Raw genomic sequence first — 21,915 nt, 5'->3', positions numbered from 1 at the left:
TTCTAAATTCATCTGGTAATTGGGGTGGCCACTTGTGTTAATTAATTGCCTTTATCCAAAGGAGAAATAATATTTCTATCTTTATGACAAGGAGGTAGTCTTGTCATATAGAGAAAGACACCTAAGCTAACCTCCCACAGTGGCAGGGATTGGGATGCTATCTTCCTCAATGTTTACATTTCAAAGATGTGGCTCCCAGGCCTTTGAGAAAAACATTCCTGGAGGCCGGCCTGGTGGCGCAGGGGTTAAATGTGCACATTCCGCTTCTCGTCTGCCCAGGGTTCACGGGTTCGGATGCCAGGTGGGGTCATGGCACTGCTTGACAAGCCATGCTGTGATAGGCGTCCCACATATAAAGTGGAAGAAGATGGGCACAGATGTTAGCTCAGGGCCAGTCTTCCTCAGCAAAAAGAGGAGGATTGGCGGCAGTTAGCTCAGGGCTAATCTTTCTAAAAAAAGAAAAAAAGAAAAAGATTCCTGGATTGTTTTAGCTTTTAAAAAGATTTACATATATATCAAAGAGACAATTACAAGTTTTCTCAAGGCAGTGATCTAAGAAAAGGGAAAAGGGTAAGGTCTTTTGGCACCAGGAAAAATTTAATATTTTTTATTAACCTTTACAAAACTCAGAACTCTGACTATGTGTTACTGCTGAATTAACTAACCTTTGTTACCTCTGTAGTTTAAACATCCTGTATCCTATAGGCGAAATCCAACTTATCCAACCTCTAAAGGCTGAGGAAAATGAATCCTCGCCCCCTTGCCTGCCCTCTCTTATATCTCAGGACAAAGCCTAAACCATTGCAGCATACCAGAAATGTCTGCCTCCTTCAGTTTATCTTTTAAAAATGCATGCATGTTTTGCATTTGAATCCATAGTATACTCAGGTTTGTTTCAATATTTTTTCTTCCCTTCCCCTACTCTAACCCCCCCAAAAAACAACTTTAAGATTTGAGAAAAGATGTGGAGAAGGGCAGAGAGGGGCAGATCTTTTGGAGAGACTAACAATTTTATGTTTTAATACATCATCTTTTAGAATATAATTTCCACTGAGTATCTTCAGTTTAATTTGCTTTCTAACCAGTCTGTTTCAAAGACATTATTTAAACATTAGAAGTGTAAATGAAATGGAAGTTTTAAGTAAATTATTTTTCAAACAATCTAAACGTTTCTTATGAGTTACTTTAGTTGCTGATGCAAGCCTCTTTAGAATTGTAACATCTCTCTATAATGCACTGGACATTGCCATTGGTAACTGTGAAAAAGAATAGAGTCATTAATGCTTGTTTGATAAATAAACAAAGGACTAAGTAAGAACACATCAACCTGGTGGTTGGTTCTTTTAGCCTTACCATTTCTTTATAGAACTTAAATGTTTTCCCCCAGATTTGGTTGACTTTTTTTTCTGTAAAACTTTCCTATTTGTTTAACACCAACACTTAGTTTGAGATAATTTCTGCCACTGCCACCTCTTCTGAATGTCTTGTGTTTAGACAAGAGAAAGATAAAAGAGATGTGTGTGAACAGCATTTAAAAATAGCTCTAAAAAGTAAGCAAGACATCCGGTAAAACAGAAGTACTTTAATAGCAGTTTTTTATATACCTATAGGCTTTCGTCAATGCCATTTGTTATCTATTATCTCTAACTTTGAACTACAGTTTTAAAAAAAGTCCTTATTAGAAGAAAAAGTATCTAGTAGTCTGATAGCTAATTTAGACTGTGGAGTTTCCCCAACTTCCACAGCAAAGCTCATGCTTCTCCAATAAATCTTAAATTTAAATCAGTAATAGTATACCATGTCCTTGACATCTTCTTCTGAATGTGTAATCCAAAGTTAAAAAGCATTGTTTAACTACATTACTTTAATTTTAAACATTGATTTTGTTATACATTTTTAAATATATTTGACTCTCCAAGAAGTGGTCAGTCTTCTTCCAAACCCCTGTGACCAAGCAGCAGTGCTTAAGATCCAGGGGTATCCTAGAGGGTAAGGATAGAAGTTGTGTTACTTTCCTAGGGCTGCCATAACAAATTAAGACAAACTTGGTGGCATAACAGAAATTTATTCTCTTGCAGTTCAGGAGGCCAGAAGTCTGAAATCACTCCCCTCTGAGGTGTTCCTTGGCTTGTGGCAGTGTAATTTCACTCTTTGCCTCTTCACATGATCTTCTTCCTTGTGTATTTCTGGGTTCAAATCTCCCTCTCCTTTCTCTTATAAAGATACAAGTCATTGAATTTAGAGCCCACCCTAAATCCAGGATGATTTTGTAGGGGAGGATGAGAATTCTATACCCATTCTAGGTCCTTCTGGCTGGTCTAAAGTTAAATTGACATGAGGCAGAATAACAGGAGAAAATCAAACAACGCTTTATACCGTGTATACGTGGGAGAAACCCAGGAAAGCTGAATAACTCCCCAGAGTGGCCGAGCTGCTAGCTTAAATATCATCTTCACCTAAAGACAAAGGAGGCTGTTGGGAGTAGTCGTTTGGGACTTCAAAGGAGAGGAAGGCAATTCACAAGGAAATGGAAAAGCAAATGTTTGGTAGATAAGAATGGGCTTAGCAAGGACCCTCACAGTCTACTGTTACCCAGAGTTATCTATGATGATGACCTGTCCTCGGGACAGGCCTTTCATCTTAAATTTCTTTTAGGCAGTTAGCAAGAAAGGTCACAGTTTCTTTCAGAGTCTTTTTTTTTTTTTGACGATTGGCACCTAAGCTAACAACTGTTGCCAATCTTCTTCTTTTTTTCTTTCTTTCTGCTTGTTCTCCCCAAATCCCCCCAGTACATAGTTGTATATTTTAGTTCTGGGTCCTTCTAGTTGTGGCACATGGGACACTGCCTCAGCATGACCTAACAAGTGGTGCCATGTCTGCGCCCAGGATCCAAACCAGTGAAACCCTGGGCTGCCACAGCAGAATGTGTGAAGTTAACCACTCAGCCATGGGGTCTGCCCCCAGAGTCTTTTGTTCTTAAAAATAATCAAGGCAAGGCACAGAGACATATTTTGGGGTGGCAAATTCTGATCCCCCACAGTCCTGCCTTTGAAAGTTTAAGAAGTTTCATAGTCCAAAAGCTAAGTCGGTAGATAGTTCCATCTCACTGATCACATTTCTTAGTACAGATGATAGATCAGTCCAGTTATATTCATTTTATAAAGTCATGATGTGAGTGGCCTCCCCAAGTTAGTCCTATATTGTGTAAGCAAGCAATCAGATATTTAATAAGAAGCATTTCTATGGAAATAAAATGAAAAACTAGGTTAATGGTTAGAGCAAATTATAAGCCAGTTTCTGAGTCCAGGGGTCAGCCAGCCAAGAAGATCTTTAGATGTTATGGTGGGAACATCCTTTACAGCTTGAAATGTCTCTGATGATGTCATTTGGTGTTCAGGCATCCTTTTGAGTGGCTTACATAGCAACAGGCATGCTCTTGTGGTGCTCTCTCTTAAGTGTGTATCAAGTTATCCAGCTTCAGTTTGTAGGACTTCAGGAACAAGGGTGGTTTCAGTTCTCAATGTTTTCAAATAAAAATGATGGAAAAAATGGAAAACATTAGTTGGGAGATTTGTAGCCAGATATTTCAGGAGACTAGAAGAATTCAAGATCCAGTCTGGTTTACAGGTAGAAAACAAAAATCTCAAAGGTAATTAACAAAACTATAATTTATTATCCACAAATGTGTACTACAGTTTTTACTGAAACATAATTTTTCTCCCTAAAATCACTTTCATTTTTACCAACGATAGACAAATTAAGAGTAACTGGTTTGTAAAATAAGCCTAGTTTCAATAAATTTGGCCCAAGTATTTACATAAGTACAGCAAGAGTAGCAATTAATCATATAGGCTCTTTTAAATTTTGCTTTGCTGGAACTGTTTATAAGGAATCTCAGATTGAACTTTAAAGGACTCTTGAGGGCAGGCAAGCCAAGGACTTATCAGACAAAGCCTGTAATACCTACAGATTTGAGTGAATTCTTCTTTTCTTTTGAGGTTCCCCAAAATATTGAGGTTCCTTGCACCTGTCAGATAAGTGACCTTCTTTACTTAACTGGTAAGGTTTCTGGGAATCCTGTAAACAAGGTACCAAGCCAGTATTTCCAAGTGGCTTTATTTCATAAAGTCCAATCTTTGTTTCTGAAAAGCTGGCTGGTCACATCTGAGTCAATGCATGTTTCTCTCAAATATGGCATTCCAATCAAAGCTTTGGTAATATAACCAATGTTTCCAATTGTGTCTTGTTATAAGAGAACAGATTCTTATTGAACCTATGCAATAACTGTATTGCCATGTAAATAACAATACTCACTCACTAAGAGTTTTCACATTTTGGAGGGATCGGGTAGGGAGAAAAGATAAATGTTTCAATTCTGCTTACGAAGGTATAATTTCTACCAAATTGCTATAAGTCATAGTTAGCATAAGAGAGAAGAAGTTTTCCTTAAATCTGAGAAAACATTTTTAGAAATAAGTAATATTTTAAATGAAAAGTCATAAAAATTAAAATCATCATCATTAGTTGATTCAGTCCCATCTGATCACCTCTTGATCTTGACCTTCTGTTAGCAGTTTAATGAAGTCAGTTTTTCCATTAGAGTTCTGTAATTTCTTACCTACTTTAGTTTTATAAGCTGAAAGTTTGTCAGAAACCTGCGTACCAGAGTAAATGTCAGAGTCCTTTCCATGAATCTTTATAAAGATGTAACATACTTGCAAAAGAAGAGTATAACAATAGCTGTCTGTAAATGACAAAAGACTTAAAATGGCAATTGACAAAGAAACTTGGCTATTTCTGTGACATACAACATTTCAAGATAATAACTAGAATTATGGCTGACAACCAGGACAGATCAGATTTTAGGAATGGTATGTAATTTTTAAAACACTTATACCAATAGCATTTACGCACATAATAACACCTAAGAAGGTTTGTCATTGCTTATTTGATGATGCTTCCCAAGTAATTTAGCGTACCAAATAAGCCTAGTTTGGTATCTTTTTTTATTTTTTTTTTTAGGAAGAGAGAACAAATTTCAAAAAGACTTCATTTAAGATTTGAATTTTGGGGGAAGCTTGTCAAAAATATCAAAAGGTTTTAAGTCACTTGGTCAAATAGGGATCAATTCTTACTGCAAAACAATGCTTAGTTATCCAGTCAATCAAAATGACAACAGGAACAGTCAAGGGAAAGCAAAGAGTTAAAACAGTAAAACAAAATCTTAATAGAGAGACCTCAGTCTTTTTGAACATAGGAAATTGTTTTAACAAAACAGATTTTCTGTCTTTTTAGGTAGAGTTGCTCAAAGTTAAAGAAAAACCTTTTATAACCTCTTTATCAAGAACAGACTAAAAGGCCAGGAAAATTATCCTTTTAAGAGAGAGGGGGAAAAAAATTGTAATTTTGCATCAGCTTACTTTTGATATTAATAATGAAACTCATTTTAATCTTAACAGACTTGACTATGCACAACTCTTTTCTCAGGGTTCTTCCTCCCCAAACCTTTTATAACTTTCTTTTTTTACATTCAGAATTTGTCCCATGCTGCCTTTATTTCCTGCTAGTACTTTGGGACAAGTTGATCTTTCTTAACCAAACAAAAATATTTCCATTCTTTATACCTTCTTTAATGAAAACATACATCCTTTCATCTTACTTTCCTTGAATACAAATGTGTATATATATATTAATTTTTAGTAGCTTTAATCACATATTAGAATTTTTAACTCTTATAAACTTTAATTTCTAAGTAAAAACTAAGCAATTATAAACTTTCTTTTACATTAGCATTTTGTGGCTTGACATATTTATAAACACTCTTCATAATCTCTAGAAACGTGTTACTTTATAGTACAATCCTTTAATAAAACACGATACATGTTTACCAATAGACCTGAACACCTTTTAGTTTTTCTATAATAAGGAGCCAAAACTAGGAAGACCTATATTTAATAATTAGTGACTAATATTTTATCTTATTTGGAAATGATCTAGATACTCAATGAATTTTTATCATTTAAACTAACCTAGCAAAACTTCAAACTTTCAGTTACCAAAGAGATTTTGGAAGTTATTTTAAATACATGTAGTAAACTATAATTACTGCTAAAAGTTTATTTGTGAACTCTTATCTCACATCTAACTCATTAGTTGCTAACAATTACGTTTAGATTACTCAAGAAAACTTTGTGAGACATTGGACAAAATTAGCTTTTGTTTTAAGTTATTATGTTGACAAATTTGTAACAGGGATAACATGAGCTTATTTCACTTGTAAACCCAGGCTACATGTCTGTATCATATCCAATGCTGATAACTCTGAGGACATGCCTATTTTAATTAAACCAACAAACTTAAACAAGCTTTCACTTACCAAACATTTTTTCATATCATGTTAACTTGAAAGACATGTGGGTTAGTTTCTGTTACATTTAGAAATAATTTGTGTAATCACTTACTTTAAGCCAGTTAAACAGAGTTCTTAATTTTGGCCATACCATCCAGAGGTAAAATATCACACATATATAGCGTATGTATAGACACACGTGAACACACAGGTAGACACAGACAGAGACAGAGACCTTATAGCTTCTGTTAAATTTTTGTTATGAATCAGGTGTAATACAAAACTCACTAGCTTATGAGAAACATTTGCATTTGGGTCCTAGAGAAGATGGGAGCAGAAAATCTACATCATAAAGGCACAGAGAAAGCAATCAAGTTTTCTTCAAGATGGAGTTTCTGGGGCATATTTGACTCATCAGTTTCTAATGTCTCAAGTTTTTGTCTCAGTTAATATCTAGGAGCATTTTGAGAGGAAGGGGAAGCTTGTATTATCCTTTTTATTAACACCTGATATTAGCCTCTAGTTTTTATTTCATATGGTGTGGCTTCAGGCAACCCTATTGACTTCCCTCTAGTACATTTAATTAACACGGTCTGAAGGGCAGATTTATATGCTGTCTTATGATCAGGCGTTGGAAACGTTCCCTTTCCCCAGTGAGACATTGTGTCTGTCCCCACAGTATAATCTATAATACAATCAGGCAAAAAGAGATGCAATCACTTCACATAAAGCCTGTGAACATATCAATTTTCCTAAAAATTCTATCTGAATTCCATCAACTCTTATACCTCTAATCACAATTTTTATTGGGACTTTCTCAATATGTCTTGGTCTTATAATATTGGCTAGGAAAAGCATTCCTAGTCAGACATTTTAAAACATACTCAGGCACAGTTGATATAACCTCTTTATATAAAATTAGCTCAAACATTCCAACCTTTATAATCTTATCAACACTTATATGTTTATATTTTCTCAATTCAATTGTAGCCCGAGTCAGGGTTTTAAGATTAGTCTTTTTTTTTTTTAACTTCCCTTTTTAATTTGACCTTTTCATAGGTACTAATAAAATAATTATGATGAGAGCTCTCGCAAATTTTGTTTTTGTGGCAACCCCAATTTAAAGGATCCATCATCTGGCCACATCAATGAGTAGAATCTGAACAGTGACTTATACCAGTAAGCTTAACCGTGGACACAAGAGGCATCCCCAAAAGAGATCTGGAACGTTTACTTCCAAAAATAGTCTAAGAAAACAAAGGCCATTGTTGCACAACAAGCAGCACAGGTTGAGACTACAAAGGCCCCTAATGAAAGCAATTGGGACCCCTTATGACAAACTGCTCTGAGAGCTGACACAGCCAGACAAAGAGAGTATGTCCCAGAACCCCAGTCTACTTGACTGGCCGCCAAGATGTGTGCCAGTACATGCAGTCTCCAGATGGCAGAGACCAGAAAGGTCACAAAGCCAAGCTCTCAAGACGTAGAACAAGACAAAAGAAGAAACCTCATACTGGCCCAGACAACCTGCTTACAGAGACGTCTGCATCTTTCCCTATGGTTTTCCCTTTTTATGACAAATGACACAAAGATAGAGACAAGGAAAAATAAGACCATCTCTGGGAGGAAAAAGATCAATAACCAATGAGTACTCAACCAAATTTCCTAGGGTTTCTGAGTCCAAGAAGCTAGCTTCACCAATATTTTCTCCTGCTAATCTAAATTTAGAAAAGGAAACAAAACTGACTACTCTTGCTTCCATTGGACCCTGCAGGCAGAGACCCAGGAGACTGATGTGGTCAGAACTCTTACCTCCTGCTGGCTCTTGTCAGGGGTCCACGATCTCTCAGCCTGCATTAGTCCAGGAGTGAGCAGTGTCCATCCTTGTTGCCCAACTCTAGGGGAGGAAGAGAATTCCTCTACCCATTCTGCGTCCTTCTGGCTGGTCTATGAGTTAAAATGACATGAGACAGAATAACAGGAGAAAATCAAGCAAAGCTGTGGCTGAACTGCTAGCTTAAATATCATGTTCAGCTAAAGACAAAGGAGAGTATTGAGAATAGTGGTTTGGGACTTCAGAGGGGAGGAAGGCAGTTCACATGGAGATGGAAAAGCATTGTTTGGTAGATAAGAATGAGTTTAGCAAGAACCCTCACAGTCTCCTGATACCCAGAGTTATCTATGGTGATTGCCTTTCCTGGGGACAGGCCTTTTATCTTAAATTTTTTTTAAGCAGTTAGGGGGGCAGGTCAAAGCTTCTTTCAGAGTCTTTTGTTCTTAAAAATAATCAAGGCAAAGCAAAGAGACACATTTTGGGGTGGCCAATTCTGATATCCCACAATTTCCTCTTGAGACCCTTGACTAATTACATCCCCAGGGACCCCTTTTCCAAATAAGGTCACATTCTGAGGCTCCAGGTAGGCGTGAGTCGGGGAGGGGGCACTATTCAACCCACTCCAGTGGTTTTTAATTGAGATCCTTTTTTTTAAATGATGGTTTAAAAATAATATTACCTTTTATTATTTAAAACTTTCACATTCATTATATTACTGATTTTTATAGCATTTGTATTTACATGAGGTACTTCTATAGCTTCCCCTATAGAAAAGAGTCATTTTCCAGGGAACTCTTGGATGTTCTCTCTCTATTCCTTCACTCACTCCTTTCCCAAGAAGTGATGAGATTAGAGCAAGCTTGATCCATTAGCCCATGTTTAACCAAGAGACGTGGAATTGCCCAGAACATAGCTCTCTGGACACATTTGTGCTCTGAACGCCAAGAGTTTGTGCTTCTGGGCTCTTCCGTAAGCGGGCCCAGCAGAGTCTCTTACTGTGTCCAGCCAAGTCTGTTTTTGCAGTTCTAACTTCTCTGCTGTAACCAAGTAAATAAATCAGAGTCAACCAGGTCCCAAGGCCTAGGGTCAAGGAGTGAGATTGGAAGCCCTGTTACTCTCCATTCCAGCTTTACCAGTTATAAAGCTGATGTGCAATCCCCATTACTCTGTCATCCAGAACTGTAAGAGCAATCAGACAAGATACTAATGTGCCTATTTTTAAAATACAGAAGTTTTAGCTAAAACACTATAAAGGAATTCTTCCATGAAGTGTAGTAAGGCCCAGCTAGTTATTGCTAAAATCAAGAGTTAGAACCTGGATTTCCTGACTCTGTATAGTTGGTGTTTATGCTCACTTTGAGGACCTCCTAATAGAATTCAGATTGGAATTTGCCCAACATTATGGGTAAGAATCGTTGTGTTTTAACACTGTCATTTTTAATTTCCAAGTGGCCACTGTCACTTGCAGTGCTCATGGAGAGGTCAGGAATCCTTGCCTTCATATAAACAATGCTATTACCTATTAAAAGCGGTTAATAAATTATTAATCCTTCTGTAAATCCATAATGTTTCTGAAACCTTTATTTAACAGTTTGCAGTACCTGCTCCAAGAACTGCAAAAACTACTATAGTATCAGGAGTGTGTAAAAGTCCTTGCTATGTCCAAACAGCGTACTATACTGGTTTCCTTCAGCAAATAAATAAATATGAGTTAATCATTGTGTACTTATACTATGCATTCTCTAAGCTGCCAAAACATATCATTGATATTATATGTTCTTTTTAAAAGAATGTCTTTGAAAAATTATGAAGTGGTTTGTTTTATACCATTTTACAGCATTCTTGTTTTCTGTGCTTCAGACAGGTATGTGGAGTTTGTTTTTTAACTGTCTTATTTTGAGGTCTAGTTGGGCATCTTACTGGATTTTCTTATGCGCTATTCTGGAACATACTGTTTTTTGTGTTTTAGATCATTTGAGTGACTGAGACTCGTTCTCTGATGCGTTTTTCATCAAAGCTGCTCAAAACAGTGTGTTGGTTCCTCTGCCATTATAACTGAAATTACTTGATCTTGTTGGATCCTAATTGAAGCTCATTTTTCTCCCTTTTATTTTCAGATATTTGTATCTGCTCTTCTCCGGTGATGATCTTTTACCTTTAGACCACTGGGTGTTTAATACTGAGGCCCATCCTCTACCAGTGTTACATTTATCCAACACCACACTTTCAGGAAATCCTGCTGTTCTATGAAAGCAGCTCCAGAAAGACCATTCTCACCTGTGTTTTGTTTACATGGACCACTACAGAAATCAGTCTGGAGGAGGGGCTTTTAAAAACCTGGACCTCTTAAGTCAACATGGCAGGGTGAAACGTCACTGTTCCCCACAGGACCTTTCAGCTTGTAGATAGCTCAACTTTGAAATGATTCCATTTTGTATCTGACCAAAACATATTCTGGTGTGTGTGGGACAGAGACCTGATGTGCTTTGATTCTTGGTGAAATGGTCACGTGAGAAATTACGCCTGTCACGACTATATTGTTTTTAGAGTCCTGGAATCAGGAGACTAGACTTCCTAAGAATAAGCCAAGAATGTGGAGCATCGTGCAGGAGTTAGAGATGGCCTTTGGAACCAATATACACTTGTTTCCTCCCAAAGTGGAGCAGCTTTCAAATCAAATGTTTACTCATTGTTTATCCCTTTTTTCTCCATTTTAAATAATGGAATGAACTAAAATAAACAACACCAGAAGAACAGTATAACTGCAGCAGCAGCAGGAGGACGCGAAAAAGAAACAGAAGTACCTATCCCTGTCTGAATTTTCAAGTTTCCCGATGGATGACCAGACTGGCAACCATTTCAAATCCCAATCTATTCCACTAAAATGTCTTGGTTAAATTTAATTTTCTCTGGGGGCGTGATCTCACAAAGAATGCTCTTCAAGTCTTTGTCTCCATATAGAATCATTGAAACTGCTGTTTGTCACAAGCACTGCTTACGAGCCTGGGTTGGGATTTTGTGCATGTTGTTCAGTCTAGTGTTGGTAGCATGATAAAAAGTGGGAAAAATGCCAAGTTTGTTGCCCTGAAAACTGTTGTGAGAGAAAGCCGTGGTTTTGTTGGTAGGAGATTATTTCCCCCAAACCAGCAAATCTACCAAGTAAATTTTATCCACTTTTAACCTCATTATAAACTTAGTAGAATCCCTCAACTTACAGCCTTATTTGCGTGGCTCGGCAAAATTCACCATGCTATTATGCAGCTCTGAATTTACCTTGATGAGTCAAATTACTTTCACAACTTTTTAAATCAACAACAAAATACAGTGAAACTTCCTTAAATATTCTGTCTGACATGGGAACAAGGGATCCTTTATTTATTATCTCATCAGATAAGTGAGCTTTTCACAAATATTTTATGTACAAAAAGAAATTCAACCTGTATTTCTCCAAGGATATTTATACAAATCCAAAGAATTAATCAGAAAAGCTTCAAAATAATTTTTAGTGATAAAAGTGTGGTATAATTCATCATATTACAGGAAATTTATATCCATATATCCAAGGGACTTTCTTTTACCATCAATAGATTTTGCAATGATATTTCTTTTTAAGGAAATTACTATTTCTTTATATTTTGTGGGAAAGAACTTAAATTTATCAGGAACTATATTGTAAGATAAATAGCTAATGATTATAAATTTTCTGACCCTTGAATTTATGTCACAGTGCAAGATACTTTTTTCTTCTTTACATTTAATACAAACAGCTTACTTTGATGATAAAAGTTGGGAGTAATATAATTAATTTTGATATTTGCTCTGATTTTGAAGATTTCATGAAACAATGTTTGTGCAAGAAGCTCACCTTGGAATTCTGAAGGTTTATTTCCTTATTTTGATAGCTTTCCTTTTTAACCTTTTATTAGCATGTAGTAGATTTAAATTGGGAAAAGATTTAATAAATTAATATAATTAAATATTTTCTAAGGGTGATCATCTTATACCACAAATAGTCAAACAGTCCTCACAGTTCAGTAAGTGATCCATGAATGTAACCACCCCAAGAATTTTCAGGATACATAGAAAACAAGGAGGGACAGCCAGTTGCATTGAGTTTTTAAGAGAGTTAAAGTTTAGCACATATTTTGAAATTGTAATATCTTTTACTTCTTGAAAAATAAAAATTTTTAAATGAGGAGGGTAGATGACTGTAACTTGAGAAGAGAAAGGGAAAGTATTTGCTTCTCAAAAATGTTTGCCCTCATTTTTATCCTAAAAATAGCACAAGCCCACTTATGAGTCACTAAAAAATGAAAAATTTGAGTTGGCAGAACCCAGAGCTGTGCAGAGGGCAATGAACCTTCCCTACTTTGTTTGGAAGAATGCAGAGTGAAGGGACCTTCCTGGTTCCCCAGGAACTTCTCAAGGAATGAGAAGACATAACCCCCAGCCCCAAGTGCTCTCTTTGTATTTCTCAGATGACTGGAACATAAGAGAAGGCAGAGGAGTGTACGAGCATGGCCAGCTCTGGTACAAAAAAGCGTTTGAGAGGGACAGTGAAAGGGTCTTCTTTACCCACCCGCTGCCTTATGATGATGATGAGAAGATTAGAGCTTATAACAATGCCTCCATTTTTTTCTTCTCTGAACACCAAAGGCAATTAAATTAAAGTCAGCTACAAATGACTTGCCAGTGTCTTCTTTTATTTTTGTTAACAGAGTTTTGCAATTATTTCCTCCAAGATCAATCCTTATCCTTTTTCTGCTTAGTAAAGTATTTACTTTGCTGCTTAGTAAAGTAAAATATTTACTATATTCTTAGTAGTAAAGAGTATTCTTTACTTTCTTCTGTCCTTTACAGTCCTTTGCATTTTGTAGACCTTATTACTCAGGTTAAATACTCATTACATTTATAAGACCTTCTGCAAAGAGCCTAGAAATGCTTCTTTCCAGGTGCCTCTTGAGAGAGCTGACGCTTCACTTTGTGCCTCTGGCACAAAGGTGCAGAGTAGATAGTTCAGTTGGTACATAAAAGGAAAAAAAAAAGAGATGTTGAACACCCCTCTAACTTCTACATTTGTTTCTCTTTTAGAATTTTAGCATCACACTTTTTGGTTCAAACCAGTATGAAGTTGTTAAAACCCAGAGCCTGTGGCCCTAACCAAAAAGAAGTCCCAGCGCAGAAAAATAAGTCCCCGTCAGAGGGTTCTTACTTTCTGGTGGGTCGCACGTGTATGCTGTTTTATGTCTCTCTGACACCAAATTATTCCTGTCTTTGAGCACATGTTTATATGTAAAAGTAAAACCTGGGTATTGAGGTTTTTAATTATTAATTACATTAATTTTCATTTTAACTATTAAATACATTAAGGAATATTAATGTATTCCTTTTGTGGATTATTGACCCTGATTCTCTGTGACGTCGTCTAGGGCAACCCAGGGCTTCACTTGGTAGATGTTAATCAAGCAGATTGAAATTTCGATCAGCTTCTCATTTCCACCCTCCATGGCCGAAGTCTTTGTCAAATCTACAAATTTGTTGATGAAAGATTGTGTTTGCCATTCTCATTACACAATTTCTCCTTAAGCCTGGATTTCTTTGAGTGAATGCATGAGTGAGTGAGAGAACAAAGGAACAAACATGGAGACCCTACTATGTGCCAGGCACCGGGCTAGGCACTTTTCAAGCATTAGAACATTTCGTGATTCCAGTGGCAATTTCTGTATAAGAGTAGTTCATACCATTTTAAATGTTTTCCAGTATGAATCATATTACAGATCCTTAATATTATATTTCATTTAAATTAAAGAGGAAACGAAATGGTTTATAATATATTTTAAACAATGTGTTACTATATAAATACTAACAGCTATAATTCTAGTTAATAACTAAAGTCTCTTGGAAAATGTCAAGGAAATAGTTGATTTCTGATGCAACTTTGACTAAAATATTTACTTTAGAAAGAAAGAAAAACATTCTTATTTTGCTATATCACTTTAATTACATAATTAAAAATTAGTGTTTTATAGAAGTGCTGTTTATTATATATTCAAAAAATTTTGTCACATAATTCAAGGGTAAAACTTGCAGTTATAAGTTGTTTTTGCCCTGCTGTAGGTCCTACTAATGGTCCCATGCTCTTAAATATAAAGAAAAATATACTAAAATATTTCTAAGTTCCAAATAACAGTTCCTACTAACAGTATTTTGAGTTCTTTTCTTTAGGTCTCCTTACCCTCAAATTGGCTAGCTCATATCTTATCCACTCTTTACGTAAATACAATTATACACAGGGAGATTTTTAATACTGTCTGTGTGTGTTAAAAATACGGTTGTTAACTGGTTTTGGCTGCACAAATTCTAAGCAGAATATTTGAGCAACCAAATATGATCTGGAGATGTTTTAATGCACTTACTCTGGTTCGAGAACATTGGTGAAGATGATTTTCTGTTACTTTAGCTCGTTCAGATCATGATGGAGTTGTTCTTTTTGATCTATAATGGTCAGCAAGCTTTTCTGTAAACAGCCAGATATGAATATTTTAGGCTTTGTGAGCCATACGATCTCTATCTCTAGTACTCGGTTCTGCCATCAAAACGTGAAAGCAGGCATAGACAATATGTAAATGAAGAGGTGTAGCTGTGTTCCAATAAAACTTTGTAATGAAGGCTGGATTTGGCCCGTGGGTCATAGTTGTTAACCCTTGATCCCAAGTTTAATTTGTGGAAGACTCTGTAATTTTTGATTTGCATCTTTTTTCTGTTTTGAGTTACATAATTTATCTTTAAAGCAAAAAGATGTGTGTACGATTGTATGTATTTGTGTAACCTAAAGCTATATATTTTGTTGTCTTGAAAATAGACATATTCTTCCGGAGTTTGTTCAGGTTTCAATATGATATGACTATCATGAAAGAGGTGGATTTTTTGTTCTTAGGATGTGCTATCAACCAGTATCCTTGCCTTGTCATTTAATGCCACAATTCCAGAGTTCCCATGTGACAGGAAGAGTCTCTGTGGTGTCAAATTACATTCTCTGTAAGTTCACCCTGCTCGTTGACCTTTGCACTAGGACTCTGGATTGCTGGAGCTGCAAAAATTCCTCCCCTTGAGTACTTTTTAGACCCCTGTGACAAGAATATGATAGAATTTCTGACCTTTGTGCTGTAGAAATCAATCTCTTGAAAAATTTTAAGCAACAAAGACTGGGTTATGTGCCTCATTTGCCATTTAGCAGCCACTGTTCCTTTTTTAGACTGTAAAAGGGTCCTGCACCTGTTACCTCTAGAGCAGCCTAAATCCAAGTACAAAGCACAGGTATATCCAAAAGCAGTTTCCCTTCCTCTTTTCTCGCATAATACTTCACATCCTTTACACATCAATGGCATTATTTCCAAATGCCAATACACATCATCTTTAAATTAAAGCATCTCTTGCCCTCAGCCTTGCACTTCCACTGTTGAACGACTGATCCATTTTAAACTTTGTTTGAGCCCAGCAGAACTCATGAAATTGCTCATAAAATTACCTGACACCTATTACTCGTATATGCATTGCAATGCACCAATCATCCTGAGAGAATAGATTTTTCACTAAGAAGTTCATCAAGTATTTCAGTATTTTTTGGAAACTCTAGAGGAGGCAAAGCCTGTGTTCAGAGTGGTAGAGGGAGCACATTATAAATGAGCTGCCTTTCTAAGTCCAACATGCTGTACAGATGGCTTCAGCTGAGTGTCAGTGTAAATACACAAACACATAAACCCACATACATACATGTTCGTATGCAGAGGATTTCCAACTATTGCAAATGTCTTGCAGCTCTTTGAATGCTACAGAACTCTACTGCAAATTGCGTACCAGAAAACTACATGGAGATAAGCTCAGCTCTTTCTTGGGAAAAATTGTGTTTTAGAAAATTTAGAAATTAGTTTCCATTGGATTAATTAAATTATCTCCAGTTTTAATTACTGGATTTGGAATTTGAAGTGCTGTCCCTCAGTCTCACTGGTCTCAAATTCACTGATAGAGTTTTTCCCTAAACTAATAAGTGGGGTTAGTATAACCTCCGAAATCAGTACCCACTGGCTGCTCCTGGACTGATTTCCAGTCATGCTCTCCATGTGTAATTTTTACAAAATAAAGGTAATATTGTATATTAAAGATCAAATAAAGATATTCTTTAAGTGAAAAGTCATCATTTGTCCTTCATTTGCACCCAGTGATGGCAGCCCAGTTCAGTCATCCTCCTATTTACAGAGCAACTTTGGCTTTCACAGTAAATGTAATCGACAGTCTCCTACATTCAGAGAGTATTTCTTTTGGTTCAGCTAATCATCATATTCTTTGATGTTATAGAGAGACGAAGAGCTTGCTTTTAAAGGGTGGTTTTTATTCCATCTAATTTTAAGAAAACAAACTATAGACCTATATGGCTTAATACTGTAAGATTTTATAGGAGGAGGAGGAGGAGGAGTGGTACTAGTAGTAGTACTAGTAGTAGTACTAGTAGTAGTAGTAGTACTAGTAGTAGTAGTGTCCAGCCTCTGAGATCTTCAAGCTTAAAAATTGCCTCAGTCGGTGGATCTCATTCTGTCGCATTGAAATCTGACCCGGCCCTGCGTAAGTGATTCTTGGGCAGAAATAGGCCTAAGGAGCTTGAGAAATAGGATCAGCTAGACTGTAGTAGTTTAATCTATCAATGCTATAAAAGTACAGGATATTTAAAACTCTGTACCCATGGAGCATCAAAGAAGGTAGTGGTAAAGCCTGAAATAAAAGCTAATTTACATCCTCAAGGCCTGATTCTTCCTGGCAGAGTGGATTTCAACTTGATCAAAAATTTAAACTAGGAAATGTATATTGCGGATGTATCAAAATTAGTGGTGGACTTACCTTTTCAGAAGCAATTAAAACAGGACCAGGTAAAAGAATAAGGTTCTCTGACTAATTTGATAAAATCTGGACCTCTCTCTGTTTGCCAGATGCCTGAAATTTCCGTCATTTCATCAGGTTACAAAAGACTGACAGCATGCAAATAGCATTCATGTTAAGAGTATGGGTTCAGGAGGTGACGTCAGCATCATGGCAGAGTAAATTCTCCTGGTAATCTCTCTCCTCCAACAAGAAGAGTATGGGTTCATCATAGAAACAGAGAGTAGATTGGTGAATGCCAGGGCCTGGGGGGTGGGGGAAATGGGAAGATGTTGGTCAAAGGGTGCAAACTTACATTTATGACAGAAGTCCTGGGGATGTGATGGACAGCATGGTTGGTGACTATAGTTAACAATACTGTATTGTATACTTAAAAGTTGCTGAGAGAGTAGGTCTTCAGTGTTCTCACCACACACACAAAAAAGGTAACTGTGAAGTGATGGATATGTTAACTAAGCTTATTGTGGTCATCACTGCACAATATATACATAAATCATGTTGTACACCTTAAATTTGCACCATGTTATGCCAATTATATCTCAATAAAGCTGTTAAAAAAACAGTACTGGTTCAGATGGTGAGATACTTCACCTTGTCAGCTGACCTAACACGAATTTCCTTTTTTTTAAATTTTTTTGTGATAAAATTTACTATTTTAACCATTTTTAAGTGTACACTCCAGTGGCATTAATAACTACATGAACAGTGTTAGATTCGCTCATCACTATTTCCCAGAACATCATTAATCTCTGTAACCATTAAGCATTAACTCCCCTTCCTTCCCTTTTCTCAAGAAAATCAATTTTCTTGCCTGTAAAAGGGGAATAATACAGAATTTTTAGGAGAATTAAATGAGAAAAATCTCTGTGCCTGGCCAGAAATATGCTCACAGCTTTGGTAGCTGTTTTTAATTATTTTCATTAGCAACAGAATGGAATAAGCATTCCTAAAGGAATAGAAACAATTTAGTACAGAGGGGAGGGCAACTGGAACAGGGCAGTAAAGGGCCGAGAAAACCCTCTAGTTCTACTTTCTTTTTTTAGACATAAGGAAACTGAAACTAAAAGGGTTTAAAATGAAGGCATTAAATAGTCTTTAAGATGGTTTTCCAGTTTTGTCATTCACTATTCTATGAAATAAGACTCGTGCAGTTTTTGTTATTTAAAGAAGTTTAATGGCATGCAAATATATCCATAATATATATGAACCAAGCAGTTTAAGAACTGTATAGTAAAAATCACTTTTTGTTAAAACACATGCAGCAAAAAAACAAACTAAAAGTTATCTTTGTGTGGTAAGGATATGAGAATTAATTTTTCGCTATTTGCTTGTTTAACTTTTTAAAAAAATGAACAGCTTTATTGAGGTACAATTGACATAAAATAAAACTTTCCCGTTCTAAGTGGGAATTTCAGTGATGTTTAGTAAGCTTACAGAGCTGTACAGCACTCCCACAAAGATCCACAAAGGTCCTGCATGCCCATTTACAGTCGATCTCCATTCCTGTCCCAGCCCTTGGCAACCACTCATCTGCCTTTTGTCTTTATAAGTTTGCCTTTTCTGGATGTTTCGTATAAATGACATCATACATATGTAGTCTTTGCATCTGGCTTCTTTAACCTAGCATAGTGTTTTCAAGCTTTATTTATGTTGTAGAAAGTATCAAGAATTTGTTCCATTTTATTGCTGAAAATATTTCATTTTATGGATATGCCATATTTTGTTTATCCATTCAGCAATTGATAGACACTTGGATTGCTTCCACTTTTTGGCTGTTCAGTAATGCTGTGATGAACATTTGCGTACAGGTCTGTGTGGACGTATGTTTTCATGTTTCTTGGGTGTGTGTTTCGGAACGGAATTGCTGGGTAATATGGTAAAGTTATACATAACTTGTTAAGAAATTGTCATACTGTCTTCCAAAGGGACTGTTTTTACATTCCCACCAGCAATGTACAAGGGTGAGAGTACCACTTTCTCCACATCCCCACCAACGCTTGTTGTTGTCTGTCTTTTTTATAGCCATTCTAGTGGATGTGAAGTTGTATCTCAGTGTGGTTTTAATTCGCATTTCCCTAATGACTAATGATGTTGAGCATCTGTGCTATTAGCCGCGCATATGTCTTTGGTAAAACATCTGTTCAAATATTTTGCCCATTTAAAAAATTGGATTATTGGTCTTGTTGAGTTGTAAGAGTTCTTTATATATTTTGTATTTATTTTCTCTAAGATAATAGTTTGTCTTTCTACTTTTTGATGGTGTATTTTGAAATGCAAAATATTTTAATTTTGGTAACGTGCAGTTTATCAATACTTTCTTTTATAGATTGTCCTTTTTTGCCTAATCCAAGGCCACAAAGACTTTAGACCTGTGTTTGCTTCTAAAGGGTTTATAGTTTTACCTCTTCCATTTAGGTCTATGATCCATTTTGAGTTGATTTCTCATGTTTGGTAAGGGTCTAAAGTCATTTTTGCATGTGAGTATCGAATTATCCCAGTACTCTTTATTGAAAAGACTATCCTTTCTCTATTAAATTGCTTTGGCGCCTTTGAGAAATGTCAACTGTAAATGTAAGGTTTTATTTCCATATTCTGAATTTTGTCCCGTTGATCTATATCTTTCCCTGTGCGTGGACATTATGCTGATTACTGTAGCTTTACGGCAGTGGCTCTCAACACAGGGCTGATTTTGCCCTACCTCCCCCGGGAGACATTCAGCAATGTCTGAAAACATTTTTGATTGTCATGACTGGGGAGTGGTGCTACTGGCATCTAGTGGGTGGAGGTCAGGGACAGAGACAATGTTTATTGACTGCTTTTTTCTCCCCAAAATAGGTCACTCTTCTGTTTCTTTGCATATGTTGTCATTTTTTGTTGAAAACTAGACATTTTAGGTAATATGTCTGGATTCTGGTCTGGATTCTGGATTCTGATCTGGATTCTGGTCTGATCTCTTCCACTCAGGGAGGTGGTGGTTGATGCTATTGCTGTTTTTTTTTTTTTTTTTTTTGCTTAATGATTTCCCTGGACTACTTCTATGGATATTGTCTTTTCTGTGGTGAATGCTGCTGATGTCTCTGCTCAGTCTTGTATCTTTTAAATCTTATTTATATTTTAAAATCTGTCTTCCTAGGAGTCACCCATGTGTCAGTATAGCCTAGTGGTCAGCCAATGATTTGTCAGAGTTGCACTCAAATACCTTTAGCCAGTAAGCGGTTCCACCCTTTGCCAGTGGATCCGTTTGTAGGTTGAGGAACACACGTAAAGTTCAGGCCATTTACAAGTCTTCCCTAGCTCTTGCTTTACCCTGGGCCCTCGCATGTTTTCTGCCTGTGTCCAAAGCCTCACATTCAGCCAGGAATGTATGCAGATAGCTAGGGCTCTCTCTGGTCTCCCCTGAACGTGTGCTCTGCCTTGCCCTTGCATGCAGCGTTCCAAACCACTAGGGATATGTGGCAAGGTACACTGTGTTTGTCTCATTCCATGGATCTATCTCCCTGTTAAATATTTGACCAGTCTGCCAATCTGTTGCTGGTCTCAACCAGAACCAAAACCTCAGGCCAGCTACATTGATCTTTCCCACTGATTTGCCACTGAGATTGCTTCTCTTTCTAACAATGCTGGGGGAATGGAGTTTTTCACACTCAGAATCAAGTCATCCCCTGCCAGCTTGTCCTGCCCTGGGAGAACTGCCTGCTGATGGAGCTGGAAGGGGATGGGAGCAGCCTGAGGCTAAAACACCACACTGTTCTTACCCGAGGGTCAGTCATTTTTCTCGAATAAATGCTTCTTGATTTGTTGTATACCTTTGCTCAATATCTAGAAATTTGGGCCATTTTATTCCTTTTACGGGGAAGGATTTGCTCCTTACTCTGCCATTTGCCATTCCAGGAATAAGTAGAAGATAGATAGATGGGTTGACGGATGGATGGATACTTTTACTGATATGTTTTATAATTTCCTCTACAAATTGTAGCCTTCTTAAAGCTTTACTCTTCCCACCTGAAAGGCCCTATCCACTTCTATCAAAATCCTGCTCAGCTTTTGTGTTCTCACAGGTGGAAGCTTTCCCAGAATCGTCCCTGACTTCCCTAACTTCGAGTGATTTCTTCCATGTTTGCACATCCATCGTTCTTATTCTTAACTCACTTAAGATTTATCACATTCTGCCTTACGTTTATTTGTGGTCATTCCTTTACCCCTCTGCTAGATTGTCAGCTGCTCAAGGACATAGACAGTATCCTAGTCATCTTTTTAATCCACTTAACAACCTAAATACCTGTTGAAAAAGTACCCAGTTCAGACCTCAGTACTCTCCGCCAGACCCAGGCTGCCCCATTTAAGGGTGATTATAGTCCATTTGTCGTGATTTTGAGTTTTCTATCAACGTAAACTTTATCCAAGCCATAGACACTAGGAAAGTCTAAACATTATAAAAGGGACATGGCGTGTACTGTGTCCTTTTTATGCCAATGTGGGAAATACGCAATGCCGTTGGTGCACGGAATGTCAGTAGAGTCTAGAGGGATCTCTGACTGGTCAGGAGTCCAAAATGGTAGCCCTCTATCTTCCCCTGGCTGATTGGGAGGCCTTAGGCAAGTTATTCAACTTCTCTGGACCTCAGTGTATTTTCTATAGAATGAGGGACCTGGATTAGAAAATTTAAATATGATTCATGAGATAATTAAAGTGGTTATTATATTCCACACACATTTATTGAACTTTCACTTACTGTCTCCTGAAGTTCTAATAAGCTTCACGTATACAAAAATCAAAATAAAATCTTCACCCTCAAACAGGG

At 36.9% G+C, this 21,915-nt stretch overlaps 1 protein-coding gene across 10 annotated transcripts in view; it reads left to right on the top strand.

Moving 5' to 3' along the window:
• MAN1A2 (mannosidase alpha class 1A member 2) overlaps positions 1–21,915 on the top strand; it is a 209,322-nt gene that overhangs the window by 174,097 nt on the left and 13,310 nt on the right. For 7 of the 10 annotated variants that reach the window (XM_023641336.2, XM_005610286.4, XM_070267137.1 and 4 more), the window contains exon 13: positions 10,301–16,377. The exons of the other annotated variants lie outside the window; for them this stretch is intronic. In XM_023641336.2, the coding sequence (XP_023497104.1) occupies positions 10,301–10,433 (133 nt within the window). In that variant the 3' untranslated portion in view covers positions 10,434–16,377. Of the gene's footprint in view, positions 1–10,300; positions 16,378–21,915 lie in introns of those variants that run through there. 10 annotated transcript variants of the gene reach the window in all.

This window comes from Equus caballus, chromosome 5, assembly GCF_041296265.1.
Source record: "Equus caballus isolate H_3958 breed thoroughbred chromosome 5, TB-T2T, whole genome shotgun sequence".
Lineage (NCBI taxonomy): Eukaryota > Metazoa > Chordata > Mammalia > Perissodactyla > Equidae > Equus > Equus caballus.
The sequence above is the reverse complement of the archived record's forward strand: the minus strand, read 5'-3'. Positions and strand labels throughout refer to the sequence as shown.